Genomic DNA, 14,168 nt, shown 5'->3' on the forward strand with positions numbered 1-14,168 from the left:
AAAAAAAACTTTATAAAAACGATGCGCACTCTTCAATGGGGCAGAAGTCTGAGTTGTTGTGATTCTGGATGGCCAGATAGCAACAGTGACAAGAAACTACAAGAAACTACCTTTTGGACAATCGTAAGTGATTTGTTTAAGCTAGTTTCATCTTGATCCCATGTCTTGTTTTGAGGTGTTTTGACTGATTTCATGTCAAACAACTGTAATAACGTATTTGAGAGACAACAAGTGCTCATTGTGCAAATGTATTTGTTTCCAATGAACATTGGAGACTAAATATAGTTTACATGTTGTCAACAATCTAAGCCAACCCCGTCTGTTTTGACACAAACTCAGCAAAAAAAGAAACGTCCCTTTTTCAGGACCCCGTCTTTCAAAGATAATTCGTAAAAATCCAAATAACTTCACAGATCTTCATTGTAAAGGGTTTAAACACTGTTTCCCATGTTTGTTCAATGAACCATAAACAATTAATGAACATGCACCTGTGTAACAGTCGTTAAGACACTAACAGCTTACAGACGGTAGGCAATTAAGGTCACAGTTATGAAAACTTAGGACACTAAAGAGGCCTTTCTACTGACTCTGAAAAACACCAAAAGAAAGATGCCCAGGGTCCCTGCTCATCTGCGTGAACGTGCCTTAGGCATGCTGCAAGGAGACATGAGGACTGCAGATGTGGCCAGGGCAATAAATTGCAATGTCCGTACTGTGAGACCCTAAGACAGTGCTACAGGGAGACAGGACGGACAGCTGATCGTCCTCGCAGTGGCAGACCACGTAACAAAACACCTGCACAGGATCGGTACATCCGAACATCACTCCTGCGGGACAGGTACAGGATGGCAACAAAAACTGCCCGAGATACACCAGGAATGCACAATCCCTCCATCAGTGCTCAGACTGTCCGCAATAGGCTGAGAGGCTGGACTGAGGTCTTGTAGGCCTGATGTAAGGCAGGTCCTCACCAGACATCACCAGCAACAACGTCGCCTATGGGCACAAACCCACCGTCGCTGGACTGGCAAAAAAAAGTGCTCTGCACTGACGAGTCGCGGTTTTGTTCTCACCAGGGTGATGGTCAGATAAACGCGTTTATCCTCGAAAGAATGAGCGTTACACCGAGGCCTGTACTCTGGAGCGGGATCGATTTGGAGGTGGAGGGGTCCGTCATGGTCTGGGGCAGTTTGTCACAGATCATCGGACTGAGCTTGTTGTCATTGCAGGCAATCTCAGTGCTGTGCGTTACAGGGAAGACATCCTCCTCCCTCATGTGGTACCCTTCCTGCAGGCTCATCCTGACATGACCCTCCAGCATGACAATGCCACCAGCCATACTGCTCGTTCTGTACGTGATTTCCTGCAAGACAGGAATGTCAGTGTTCTGCCATGGCCAGCGAAGAGCCCGGATCTCAATCCCATTGAACACGTCTGGGACCTGTTGGATCGGAGGGTGAGGGCTAGGGACATGGCCATTCCTCTCAGAAATGTCCGGGAACTTGCAGGTGCCTTGGTGGAAGAGTGGGTTAGCATCTCACAGCAAGCACTGGCAAATCTAGTGCAGTCCATGAGGAGATGCACTGCAGTACTTAATACAGCTGGTGGCCACACCAGATACTGACTGTTACTTTTGATTTTGACCCCCCCCCCTTTATTCAGGGACACATTATTCAATTTCTGTGGAACTTGTTCCGTTTATGTCTCAGTTGCTGAATCTTATGTTCATACAAATATTACCCATGTTAAGTTTGCTGAAAATAAACAGTTGACAGTGAGAACATTTATTTTTTTGCTGAGTTTAGTTGAGCACACATCGGTTTTGTTGCTCAAAAACTATGTTTTCCAAAAACTCTGTTAAAGCTGCAATGTGTAACTTTTGGGCGACCTGACCAAATTCACCTAGCAACGCGACTTATAGAACTGTCATTCTCKTTGAAAGCAAGTCTAAGAAGCGGTAGATCTGTACTATGTGCGCTATTTCTATGCTTCTGTTCTTAAGTTTTGTTTTTGCGTCTTTTACTTTTATACACCAGCTTCAAAAACAGCTGAAAATACAATACTTTTGGTTATTGAAATATTTTTCACAGTGGGTTAGATGGTAAAGTGATTCTCTACACTGCTTTTTTGTCACAAACTGAAATTAGGAGAAATATTAGAAATTAAGCAACCAGGAAAATGGCGGAGCGATTTCTGCATATTGCACCTTTAAATATCTCCTCAGAATTAAGTTTCAAAGATGTCTGCAGAAAGAATGGGGTGTCAGCTATGACATGACACCTTGAGTTTGATATATATATATATATATATATATATTTGGGTTATTGAACTACAGTAGGTGAATTGGATTTACATCCAGTAATGTAATTACATCATGGGTCCCTGATCTGTACTATGTAGAAATGCATAATTATGGATATTAATTTAATTATCTTCATGGTGATGTATCCTGAATAGGTACACAAAAGTAGAAATATGCATTATCCTTGTTTTGGATATGTGGGTATTATTTTACACACTGGCTATTATTCTAATGAGCTCCGCCCCCAAGTTTGGTCCAGACCAAACCAAATCTGAACCAATCATAGATGTCTATGTTTCACAGGTTTGGACATCACAGRACAGRATGGTACAGTTCTGTACTGAGTACTCTACTCATATGCTCTACTTTTCTTTACTGTAATGTTCTCTACTGTACTGTGCTGTTCAAACTCAGATTTGGTCCAGACAGGGCGGACTGACCAAATTTCAACGTTCATGGACGTCCGGTGCTCAGTTGGTGAGGATGCTTGTTACAGTAAATGGAAAAGAGGGTACGTAGTAGGTGTGCGAGAGGAAGGAGAATCAGCGCAAGTCTGGTTGTCCATACAGTTTTCAGTCTTGCTTTGACCACAAGATGAAAGAAAATAGTTATGAGCTGAACATAAGTTTGCTAGTGGAAAGGAGGACAGTAGCAGGTGACTCAACGGTGGTTTGTTAAGACTGATTTTAAATTGTAGCCAGTTCAATTGCGGTAATTCCGTTACCGATTTGATAACTGAATTACGACTTTTGAACACTTAATAATACATAAACAAACTTTATCAGTAAATACACTAGCTTATTTGGTAGGTCTACCTATACTAGTTCTGTGAACTTTCATCATCATCCCTCAAGAGAGACAGAAATTAGAAAATATCTTAAACATATGGGCTTTTGGAAACGAAAGGCACATTTTTTAGGATGGAAAATTGTTGAAAAATGTACAGTTGAAGTCGGAAGTTGACATACACCTTAGCCAAATACATTTAAACTCAGTTTTTCACAATTCCTGACATTTAATCTGAGTAAAAATTCCCTGTTTAAGGTCAGTTAGGATCACCACTTTATTTTAAGAATGTGAAATGTCAGAATAATAGTTGAGAGAATGATTTATTTCAGCTTTTATTTCTTTCATCACATTCCCAGTGGGTCAGAAGTTTACATACACTCAATTCGTATTTTGTAGCATTGCCTTTAAATTGTTTAACTTGGGTCAAATGTTTTAGGTAGCCTTCCACAAGCTTCCCACAATAAGTCAGGTGAATTTGGGCCATTCCTCCTGACAGAGCTGGTGTAACCGAGTCAGGTTTGTAGGCCTCCTTGCTCACACACCCTTTTACAGTTCTGCCTACAAAACTTTCTATAGGATTGAGGTCAGTGCTTTATGATGGCCACTCCAATACCTTGACTTTGTTGTCCTTAAGCCATTTTAACACAACTTTGGAAGTATGCTTGGGGTCATTGTCCATTTGGAAGACCCATTTGCGACCAAGCTTTAACTTCCTGACTGATGTCTTGAGATGTTGCTTCAATATATCCACATAATTTTCCTCCCTCATGATGCCGTCTATTTTGTGAAGTGCACCAGTCACTCCTGCAGCAAAGCACCCCCACAACATGATGCTGCCACCCCCTTGCTTCACGGTTGGGATGGTGTTCTTCGGCTTGCCAAGTCTCCCCATTTTTCCTCCAAACATAACGATGGTCATTATGCCAAACAGTTCTATTTTTTTTGTTCATCAGACCAGAGGACATTTCTCCAAAAGATATGATCTTTGTCTCCATGCGTTAATGCAAACCATAGTTTGGATTTTTTAATGGCGGTTTTGAAGCAGTGGCTTCTTCCTTGCTGAGCGGCCTTTCAGGTTATTGTTGATCTAGGACTCGTTTTACTGTGGATACAGATACTTTTGTACCCGTTTCCTCCAGCATCTTCACAAGGTCCTTTGCTGTTGTTCTGGGATTGATTTGCACTTTTCTCACCAAAGTACATTCATCTCTAGGAGACAGAACGCGTCACCTTCCTGAGCGGTATGACGGCTGCCTGGTCCCATGGTGTTTATACTTGCGTACTATTTTTGTACAGATGAACGTGGTACCTTCAGGCATTTGGAATTGCTCCAAGGATGAACCAGACTTGAGAGTCTACAATTTTTTTTCTGAGGTCTTGGCTGATTTCTTTTGATTTTCCCATGATGTCAAGCAAGAGGCACTGAGTTTGAAGGTAGGCCTTGAAATACATCCACAGGTACACCTCAATTGACTCAAATGATGTCAATTAGCCTATCAGGAAGCTCTAAAGCCATGACATAATTTTCTGGAATTTTCCAAGCTGTTTAAAGGCACAGTCAACTTAGTGCATGTAAACTTCTGACCCACCTGAATTGTGATACAGTGAATTATAAGTTAAATAATCTGTCTGTAAACAATTGTTGGGCAAATTACTTGTGTCATGCATAAAGTAGATGTCCTAACCGACTTGCCAAAACTATAGTTTGTTAACAAGAAATTTGTGGAGTGGTTGAAAAATGAGTTTCAATGACTCCAACCTAAGTGTATGTAAACTTCCGACTMCAACTGTATATATGCCTAAATAACAAAACAAAAAAAAGACTCTTAGCTTTCATTTGACATGCTCCTATGAACTTCACATGTTGGAGCTCATGGGTCCTTTAGATGGAAATGCCCATGCTTAACTAGGGAGACTCAGTGAAAGTGGCTTATTCAACATTGACCAGAGTTGTTGCGGTTTACTACCATCCAAAGCCAAGTGATTGAAAATCGATAGTCAGCTTTACATTCAAATCGCGACAGCTTTTCATGCAAATATAGTTTGAGGTGTTGAGATGTTTCCTTCAAACTGACAAAACTGTTGCGGTTAAAATTCCCATGTATTGAATAAAAAAATACAAGTTAAATTGGTTTCCATCGCGTTTTCAACTTTACTGATTGTTTTGTCACAAAATCTGTTGCGTTATATAGCAAAATGTGCCCACTCTGGTCTTGGAACATGAGCTCTAGCCAACAGCTCGCAGGAAGTGCYGGTAGGCTATCTACATGAGATTATAAAGACTGAGCTAGACTATTTTTATTTAAATTTTTATTTAAATGCAGTGGAGGCTGGTGGGAGGAGCTATAGGAGGATGGGCTCATTGTAATGGCATAAATGGAACGGTATCTAACCATTTTTGACTCCGTTCCATAAATTCCAGTTCAGTCATTACAATGAACTCCTCCTATAGCTCCTCCCACCAGCCTCCACTGGTCAAATGGCAGCCAAGCATCATGATCATGTCACCAGAATAAAACCCTTGATATTTATTGAAAAGGTGCATTAGGTTCATCACCGGGCACTTTCACCACCCTGTGAAGTTCATCCAGTGCAGGCTGCTGAGGGGAGGACGGCTAATAATAATGGCTGGAACGGAGCAAATGGAATGGCTTCAAACGAATGGGATCAAACGCATGTCTCTCCTGCTATTTTCACGAGCCCGTTAAGGTGCCACCAACCTCCTGTGAGTTCYTCATAACTTAATTCATCTGTAGCCTAAAACTGCAAGCTCTCCCTGAGTCGTAGTGGGAGACCACACAACATATTGCGTGACTCCGAAGTTTACTTCTATATGATAGGTATTATACCAATATCTTTTTAGACCTATTCTTGCCTCCTATAAGACCCTATGAGTTGTGAACCATACATGATACAGACAACATCGTGGTGTCATTACACTCCTTATAGTTTGCTTTAATATATGGAGTGTCTAGATTCTGAAATAAAAATATTACACGTTAATTTGTTCAACATGAATCTCAAAACTACCCGTTTAGATTTTGTTCATTTTTGGACATATTGTTTAAAACAATATACTCTACAAGTACATCACATTTACAGAGTGGATTCTCTGCTACATGATAAATTAATGATTGATTGTATAGCAGTAATAATCCATTGTATGAGCACCACCACCAGAATGAAATGGAAAATGGATTCAAAGGGAACTCCTTCTGCTGGTGATTTGCTGAATGTGTAATCTTAATTAAAAGGAGGGCTTGGATTGGTTCATGACATGTAATGTAAATTTCAATGTATAAAATCATATTTTCAAACATACCATAGAGCTCACTCTGGATGTGATGTACTTGTAGAGTATATTGTTTTAAATAATATGTCTAAAAATAAACACTTTTTTTTTTAAGTGTCATTTTGGGTGATTCTGTCTTTAAGGGTGTGTTCGTAAATTCACTCTGTAGTGCCAGAGTGTGCWCAGAGTGCATTTGTGAGTGTCGTTAGATTGTCCGTTCGTAAATTCAGAGCGTTTCGCTCTCGGAGCGTTCAGAGCGCACACTGGACGCTCTGGCCGAGGAGTAGGGTTGATCTGATCGTTCTGACCTCCCAACAGCAGTCAAGCACGCAACCGAACTTGATTGCTACTTCCAGACACAAATGAGAGAACATCTCACTCGCCCTAGCATCACTGTTCAGTCTGTTTTCATATTATCTAGTGCATTGGTGAATGCAACTGTGCTGCTGGCAACAATTTCAATACGTTCTTTTGCCGACGTTTACTGGACGGCAGTATTATTCAAATGGGGGTTGCGCGTTCGTAAATTCCTCAGTTATTTTGTGCTCTGGCACACAGACGAGCGTGCTCTGAAATCGGAGTAGATAGCCAGAGTGAATTTACGAACACAGTCCAAGTCTCCAGTGGGTGATGAAGTCCCTTCCATCTACGTAATGAATTACATTATGGACAGGTGCAGTCAGGTGGAAGGAMGGGTGGAGTGCATGACACTCCATCCTGGATATGACAGAGTTTGCCTCAACCCATGGGTCCAGCAGGCAGAGTTCAATAAGTACAGACAGATGTGAGATGTAGGAGGACGGCACTCTTCCCATACCTCTCCAGGAGGATGCATTGCATTGGTCAGTAGCCTACAAAGGAATATGAGAAGAGTGCAATTGCTGAACTTAAGTAGATATTCTAAACTAAGTGTTTTGATATCTTTCAAGTGTAACAGTAACAATAATAACAAAAGATAAAAAAGTACTAGTATCATTTTAATGCAAGGTCTCTCCCAATTCACACAACAGTATCAACCTGTCTTTGAGTCAGAGGATTCCAAAAGCATCTCTTCTGGCCATCTGTAAAAAAYAAAACGAGGAAGAGTTGATGAGTGGCACATATATTAAAAAGGGTGATATCACACTTGTGATGTACAGTCTTATTAGTAATCACCTTTTGTCCCTTCGGAGGTGTTTGCCAACACCTGATGGGCATGGCAGTGTAGAACAGCTCCAGGCCCCTCGTCACAAATACTGGTCATGAAGGAGCCCAACTTTGGCTTCTTCATGGCATTCGMWAAGTATTCAGACCCCTTCACTTTTTCCACATTGTTACGTTACAGCGTTATTCTGAAACTGATTAAATWAAAAATGGTTAATCAATCTACACACAACACCCCATAATGACAAAGCTAACAAGTTGTTAGAAAGCTTTGCAAATTGATAAAAGTATTCAGACCCTTTGCTATGAGACTATGCATCCTGTTTCCATTGATCAACCTTGAGATGTTTCTACAACTTGATTGGAGTACACCTGTAGTAAATTCAATTGATTGGACATGATTTGGAAAGGCACACACCTGTCTATACAAGGTCCCACAGTTGAAACTGGATGTCAGAGCACTTGGTGGAACCACCAAGACTCTTCCTGGAGATGGCCGCCCAGCCAAACTGGGCAATCGGGGGAGAAGGGCCTTGGTCAGGGAGATGACCAAGAACCCGTGGGTCACTGACAGAGCTCAAGAGTTCCTCTGTGGAGATGGGGGAACCTTCCAGAAGGACAGCCATCTCTGCAGCCCTCCACCAATCAGACCTTTATGGTAGAGTGGCCAGACGGAAGCCACTCCTCAGTAAAAAAGGCACACGACAGCCCGCTTGGAGTTAACCAAAAGACACCTAAAGGACTCAGACCATGAGAAACAAGATTCTCTAGTCTGATGAAACCAAGATTGAACTCTTTGGCCTGAATACCAAGCGTCACGTCTGGAGTAAACCAGGCACCGCTCATCACCTGGCCAATACCATCCCTACAGTGAAGCATCATGGTGGCAGCATCATGCTGTGGGGATGTTTTTCAGGGGCGGGGACTGGGAGACTAGTCAGGATCAAGGGAAAGATGAATGGAGCAAAGTAAAGAGATCCTTAATTAAAACCTGCTCCAAAGCACTCATGACCTCAGACTGGGGGAGAAGGTTCACCTTCCAACAGGACAACGACACTAAGCACACAGCCAAGACAACACAGGAGTGGCTTTGGGACAAGTTTCTGAATGTTCTTGAGTGGCCCAGTCAGAGCCCGGACTTGAATCCTATCAAATATCTCTGGAGACCTGAAAATAGCTGTGCAGCGACACTCCCCATCCAACCTGACAGAGTTTAAGAGGATCTGCAGCGAAGAATGGGAGAAACTCCCCAAATACAGGTGTGCAAGCTTGTAGCGTCATACCCAAGAAGACTCAAGGCTGTAATCGCTGCCAAAGCTACTTCAACAAAGTACTGAGTAAAGGATCTGAATACTTATGTCAATTTGATCCGTTTTTTATTTTTAATACATTTGCAAAAATGGCTAAACCTGTTTAGATTGATGAGGGGGAAAAAATATTTAATCAATTTTAGAATAAGGCTGTGATGTAACAAAATGTGGAAGAAGTGAAGGAGTCTGAATACTTTCCAAATGCACTGTATATCCAACCCAGCATCATATCACTGAGGGAGAGAGGGAAAGACATTCACTATACAGTCATGGAAGCCAACAGTAAATACACAATTCAACATAGCCAATCAGAGATCCTGATTCACAGCTAAATCACAAGGGACACGTGCCAGCATGGCATTACTCACTCGGCCCAGGAGTAGACCATTGGCACAGTGTGGAAGGGGGCACCTCCTTACAACATACATATACAGTAATCCCTCGTTTATCGCGGGGGTTACGTTCCGAAAATGACCCGCGATAAGTGAAATCCGCGAAATAGAAAACTTTTTTTTTTTTTACAATTAGCAACTATTACATGTATACAAATACAGTGACTCACGTGTAGGCCGTTTCACTGCTCTTCAGACTGGGCCGCTGCATCCTGACTGCGCTCTGCAGTGGGTTATTATGGGTTTAGGAGATGTTCGAAATTACAAGATAATTTGGCCAACTTAATGTAAATTTGCCAAGCTGTTTTATGTACGTACACATAACTGCACGAGACGACAAAATGATAGCACAATTCGTAGCATGTTTTGATACAAGAAGCGGGAGTGAGTTTTTAGCGAATCAGAATGCAGAGCACAATGCACCAAAAAAAAAAAAAAAATGCATTATGAAAATCCGCGAAATAGCGAATCCGCGATAAGTGAACCGCGAAGTGGCGAGGGATCACTGTACACACACAGCAATGATTACATTATCAATGGTGGTTAGGTGAATTCCAGGACAGATCGTGTTTTGACCATTGACCAAATCAAATGTGACCAACCTGATTCAAGTGTCCTCTGAAGTGGGACTGGTGTCTAACAGCTCCTGATATGGTAGGAGGGTTCCTAGATGCTGCTGAACAACAAATCCACCAGCTTTTGTATGTAGCCTGTAAATGAAATAAAATGTAACTCAATAAACATAGCGAGAAAAATAACTTTCTCTAGTTTGGAATTAATTTATATGCTAATAGAGGGACTAACTACAGAATAGATTCAGCCCGGTGACGCTGAACGCCGTTACTATGCAACCAGCTGTGTACATTGCTGAATGCTTCCTGATAACGTTTTGCTATTCACTGCCAGAGCCATAGTTATATTTGTAGTAGACTAGTACCAGAATTTATTTTTGCCTTAGAAAATATATGATACACTTTTATGATCACAGTCATGTTTTGGGTTAGCAGACGAAGCCCCCAAATGCTAGCTAGCTACCTAATTTGCAAATCCGGGTAAGCTATATCGTTGTCCGAGTTTAAATGAGTTGGCTATCTAGCTAACATTAGTTAGCCAGTTCGTGTTGAAACATTATTAAAAGTAAGCTGGCTACATATTATTAGCTAGAAAGCTAGTATCCAAGTGCCTGCCCTGTATTGACTTAATTTTTTAGCAAATAATAAATGTCAATGGGCTACAATTAGCTGTTGTTAGCGAGGTAAGCTATGCACATCGTCCTCTGAGATGCTACATCACATTACACGTTAGCTTGATGTATTTAGCTAGCTACAGTATCATTCCCCTTTCATCTGTGGCATCATAGCTAGCCTGGCTCGCTAGCATTATCAAATAATGTTGTATAACCAAAAGTAGCCGCTAGCTAGTACCAGCTATATACTTAGCTAAAGTACTCACCAACACCAGTGGTTTGACGGTTGACAGGCAGCGGAAGATAAACTGTCGCAAGTAATCCATTCCTGGCCATATTGTTGAAATGCATTGGAAGTTTGCACCAACTTTATGGAAGCCCATTTTCACTCCTATTTGCGAGAAAAATGTGCTTGCGTTGCACCCATATGCAGACTTGACAAAAAATGTCCACATGGCATCTGGGGACATAGCACAACGTGTTGTCTCTGGGCAATTGGCAGTTGTGTAAAGTCCTTAAGTAAAAATACCTTAAATTACTACTTAAGTAGTTTGTTTGGGGTATCTGTACTTTACTATTTATATGTTGACAACTTTTACTTCCCAACATTCCTAAAGAAAATGATGTACTTTTTACTCCATACATTTTCCCTGGCACCCAAAAGTACTCATTACATTTGGAATGCATAGCAGGACAGGAAAATGGTCCAATTCACACACTTAACAAGAGAACATTCCTGGTCATCCATATTGCATCTGATCTGGCGGACTCACTAAACACATGCTTCGTTTGTAAATGATGTCTGAGTGTTGCAGTGTGCCCCTGGCTATCRGTAAAAAAAAGAAAAATGGTACCTCCTGGTTTGCTTAATATAAGGAATTTGAAATGATTTATACTTTAACGTTTGATACTTAAGTATGTATACCCAACACTCCAGTAAGTCGTAAAGAACTCACTGACAAAACTCAATTTCGGACGAGACTGACCAAAATTATCCTATTTACACTTTGTAGTCAATTTTGGCACCAGAATTAATGATTCTGACTCATATTGATGCCACATAGAAGCAATATATCTGGTTTTAAATGCCCTAAGGAGACAGCTTACTTTTAAATGTTGAATAAATGAATGTGAAAATGTGTTTCATAATCTAGATGTTCTCCATATGTTAGAAGACACTAAGTACAATGACACCAAGATGTTGTCCAACCATGATTGTGTTCTGACCCCAGTGCAGCTCAATGTAAACAAGGGTAACGTGTAGGCTTACCCTGACGTTTTGATAACCATGTAAATCTCTTTCGGACAAGATGACTTATCAATATAGTCGGCTCTACTTACTTTCAGATTTTAAAATGCTAATAAGCATCAAAGTAGACATGCAAAACTACAAATCCCTGCAAGCTCCAGCACATCACTCTAGCTGACACCTTTGCTAACAGGTATTTTGTCAATTTAAAACTTTCACAGGACAGATCACAGAATTGTCAATTTAAAGAAATGTAGCCAATTTACTTCTTACTACATTTAGCTAACATTAGATAGCTAATTCAGAGATTCTTACCTTTGCCTCGATTCAGCAGTCTCGTCCAGGTCATCATGGCATTTGTAGTCCTTTAGGATAGCCATATTAGCAGCTAATTTGCAATGCATTTTTGGGGGGCAAATACAGGCAAATATATTTATAAAAAGTCACTTTGTCCTAGAGAGCTTTACACAGTTATCAAAACATCATGCCAGGGTAAGCCTACACGAAACACAGCTCTTATTTTAAATGTTTCTAAAATCCCCTATGAGGAAAAATATGAATGGTGGGAAAACAATTGTAACCATTTCCCTGTTTGACCGCTAAATTTATGGGTATTATGACCCATACTGTGTAATCTATAGCCGCATTCAAAACAACTGGAAACTCAGAAAAATCAGTGATCTTCAGGTCCGAGCTCTAGAAAGAGGCCCGAGTTCCCGAGTTGGAATTCCAAGTTGGATGACTGTTAATATACATTTTTCCCAGTCGGAGCTCGTTTTTTTWATTTTAATTTTTATAAAGAGTTCCCAGTTGTTTTAAACGCACTTAAATCGGAAGTGTGAGATTTCCAAGTTGTTTTGAATGCGGCATATATTTCGGAGTTGTTTTGAACCCAGCATAATTTTATGACGTGGTGACTCAAATGACGTCACCCCCGTAACATTCCCATTGGAATCAAAACAGTGGAACGCCAATGCATCATACACGGGCGTACCARTTAAAATAATCTCTCACGCGCACAATCTAATAATCCAAACCCATTCCAGACAACTATGCAAAAAACTATCCGTCTGTGTGTATAACCTGTAGCTAACAGCACGCAAACGCCTCAGGGGTCTGACTGTTTGCAAAGTGTGTGGTGACAGGAGGGGTGGTGTTCAATCACGGTCCAGCTCTAGATTTTAGGCTAACGTTACTTAGCTCATCCTTTGCAAGTAACTCATGATCTAACCAATTGAGTATGGCATTGGCTGTGTTGTTACTTTCTGATAATGATCTAGTTACAGTATAGCCAGGAAATAGATACATGGCAGGGTAAAGGCACCCACAAACGTATTGTTGCTAACTAGTGATCTAAGSAGTTGAGTGTGGTAGCAATGGTTGTTCAATGACAATAGCTACAGTACATGGTATCTAGCTAGCTAGTTAGCGTGACATATTTAAGCTAGCGTTATAGTTATGARATGACATCTGGCTTGTTAGCTACCAATCTTTACAACCTGTATAGACCAAGCAGACTTTTCCAACGACTTCATAAAACACTGATCTGGCATTAGCTATAAATCCCTTAAGTGAACAGCTATAGCTCAGCTAGCTAATAAAGTTAGCTTGCTGACTAGCATTGGGACCAGTGCCAAGYAGTGCGGGCGAGTCTGCAGAAATGCAACCTATGCTAACTACTTAGCATTACAAGTCTTACCTTGATCTTTGTATCTAGGTCCCCCGTCCTCCACAGCATTTAATAAACCGGTGTTTAGTTGGTCCTCGTGACAAGTCCTCTTCTATATCCCCGACACGGAACATGCACCAGCCGGTTTTCACAGTGCCATCCGTCCTCCTCTAGCTTGCTAATTTGATTTCATTTCGTGGCGAGACTGATTCGCCTTTGTCTGACTGACAGTGGCCATATTGACATTAATAGCGAGCGCACTGAGGTTCTCTGGGATTCGTAGTTTTGGAAATTCCTATTGCAGGAACGCCTCAGAAACATACGATCTTGAATGCACCCTTGATAAACTCTTTCTTTGGATTTGACCGCCGCCTGGCGGATTTGTTGTCTAATAATACAATCCATTTTTTTCAGTGATAGAGATGTTGCTTTCCACAAAGTTCAAAAAATTATCCACTTCAGWTTTTTTCACAGACCCAAATTAGACCACAATCAACTGCTTTTGGACATMAATAATGTTTTCTCATCTAAGGTGTGTGTGTGTGTGTGTGTAGACGTGTTTAACTATACTTGTGGGGTCCAGAAGTCCCCACAAGGTCAAATGCTATTTCTAGAGGGTTTAGGGTTAAGGTTAGAATTAGGGTTAGGAGCTAGGGTTAGGTTTAGGGTTAACGTTAGGTTTTTGGGTTAAGGTTAGGGAGAATGGGATTTTGAATGTGTGTGCCCCCACTTGGTTAGTTATACAAGACTGTGTGTGTGTGTGGTTCTGGTCCTGGTCTGAAAGAGAGAGACCCCACGGTAGCAGCCACGGTAGCTGAGTGGAGCCTGTTTAATGT

General features: G+C 41.2%; 1 protein-coding gene and 1 long non-coding RNA gene across 7 annotated transcripts in view; both read right to left on the reverse strand.

The window, feature by feature from the left end:
• Positions 1 to 13,624, reverse strand: part of LOC111963111 (homeobox-containing protein 1-like) — a 32,547-nt gene extending 18,923 nt beyond the window's left edge. For 3 of the 6 annotated variants that reach the window (XR_011479767.1, XM_023986339.2, XM_023986338.2), the window contains exons 1-2: positions 13,363 to 13,624; positions 11,979 to 12,051 (exon numbers count right to left, since the gene is read on the reverse strand). Coding sequence is in view for 4 of the 6 variants with exons in the window: in XM_023986339.2 (XP_023842107.1) it covers positions 11,979 to 12,043 (65 nt within the window). In the remaining 2 variants the exon portion in view is untranslated. The remainder of the gene's footprint in view (positions 1 to 11,978; positions 12,052 to 13,362) is intronic. The other 3 variants (XM_070443316.1, XM_023986342.3, XM_023986340.2) reach the window with 3 other exon arrangements.
• On the reverse strand, positions 7,348 to 11,916 carry LOC111963112 (uncharacterized). The gene is made up of 4 exons (XR_002877210.2): positions 10,681 to 11,916; positions 9,831 to 9,938; positions 7,539 to 7,720; positions 7,348 to 7,444 (listed from the first exon to the last, which is right to left on the reverse strand). It is a non-coding gene; the product is annotated as an uncharacterized lncRNA (long non-coding RNA).
• Positions 13,625 to 14,168: the final 544 nt, after the last annotated feature.

Source organism: Salvelinus sp. IW2-2015, linkage group LG4q.2 (genome assembly GCF_002910315.2).
Source record: "Salvelinus sp. IW2-2015 linkage group LG4q.2, ASM291031v2, whole genome shotgun sequence".
In the NCBI taxonomy this organism is placed as follows: domain Eukaryota; kingdom Metazoa; phylum Chordata; class Actinopteri; order Salmoniformes; family Salmonidae; genus Salvelinus; species Salvelinus sp. IW2-2015.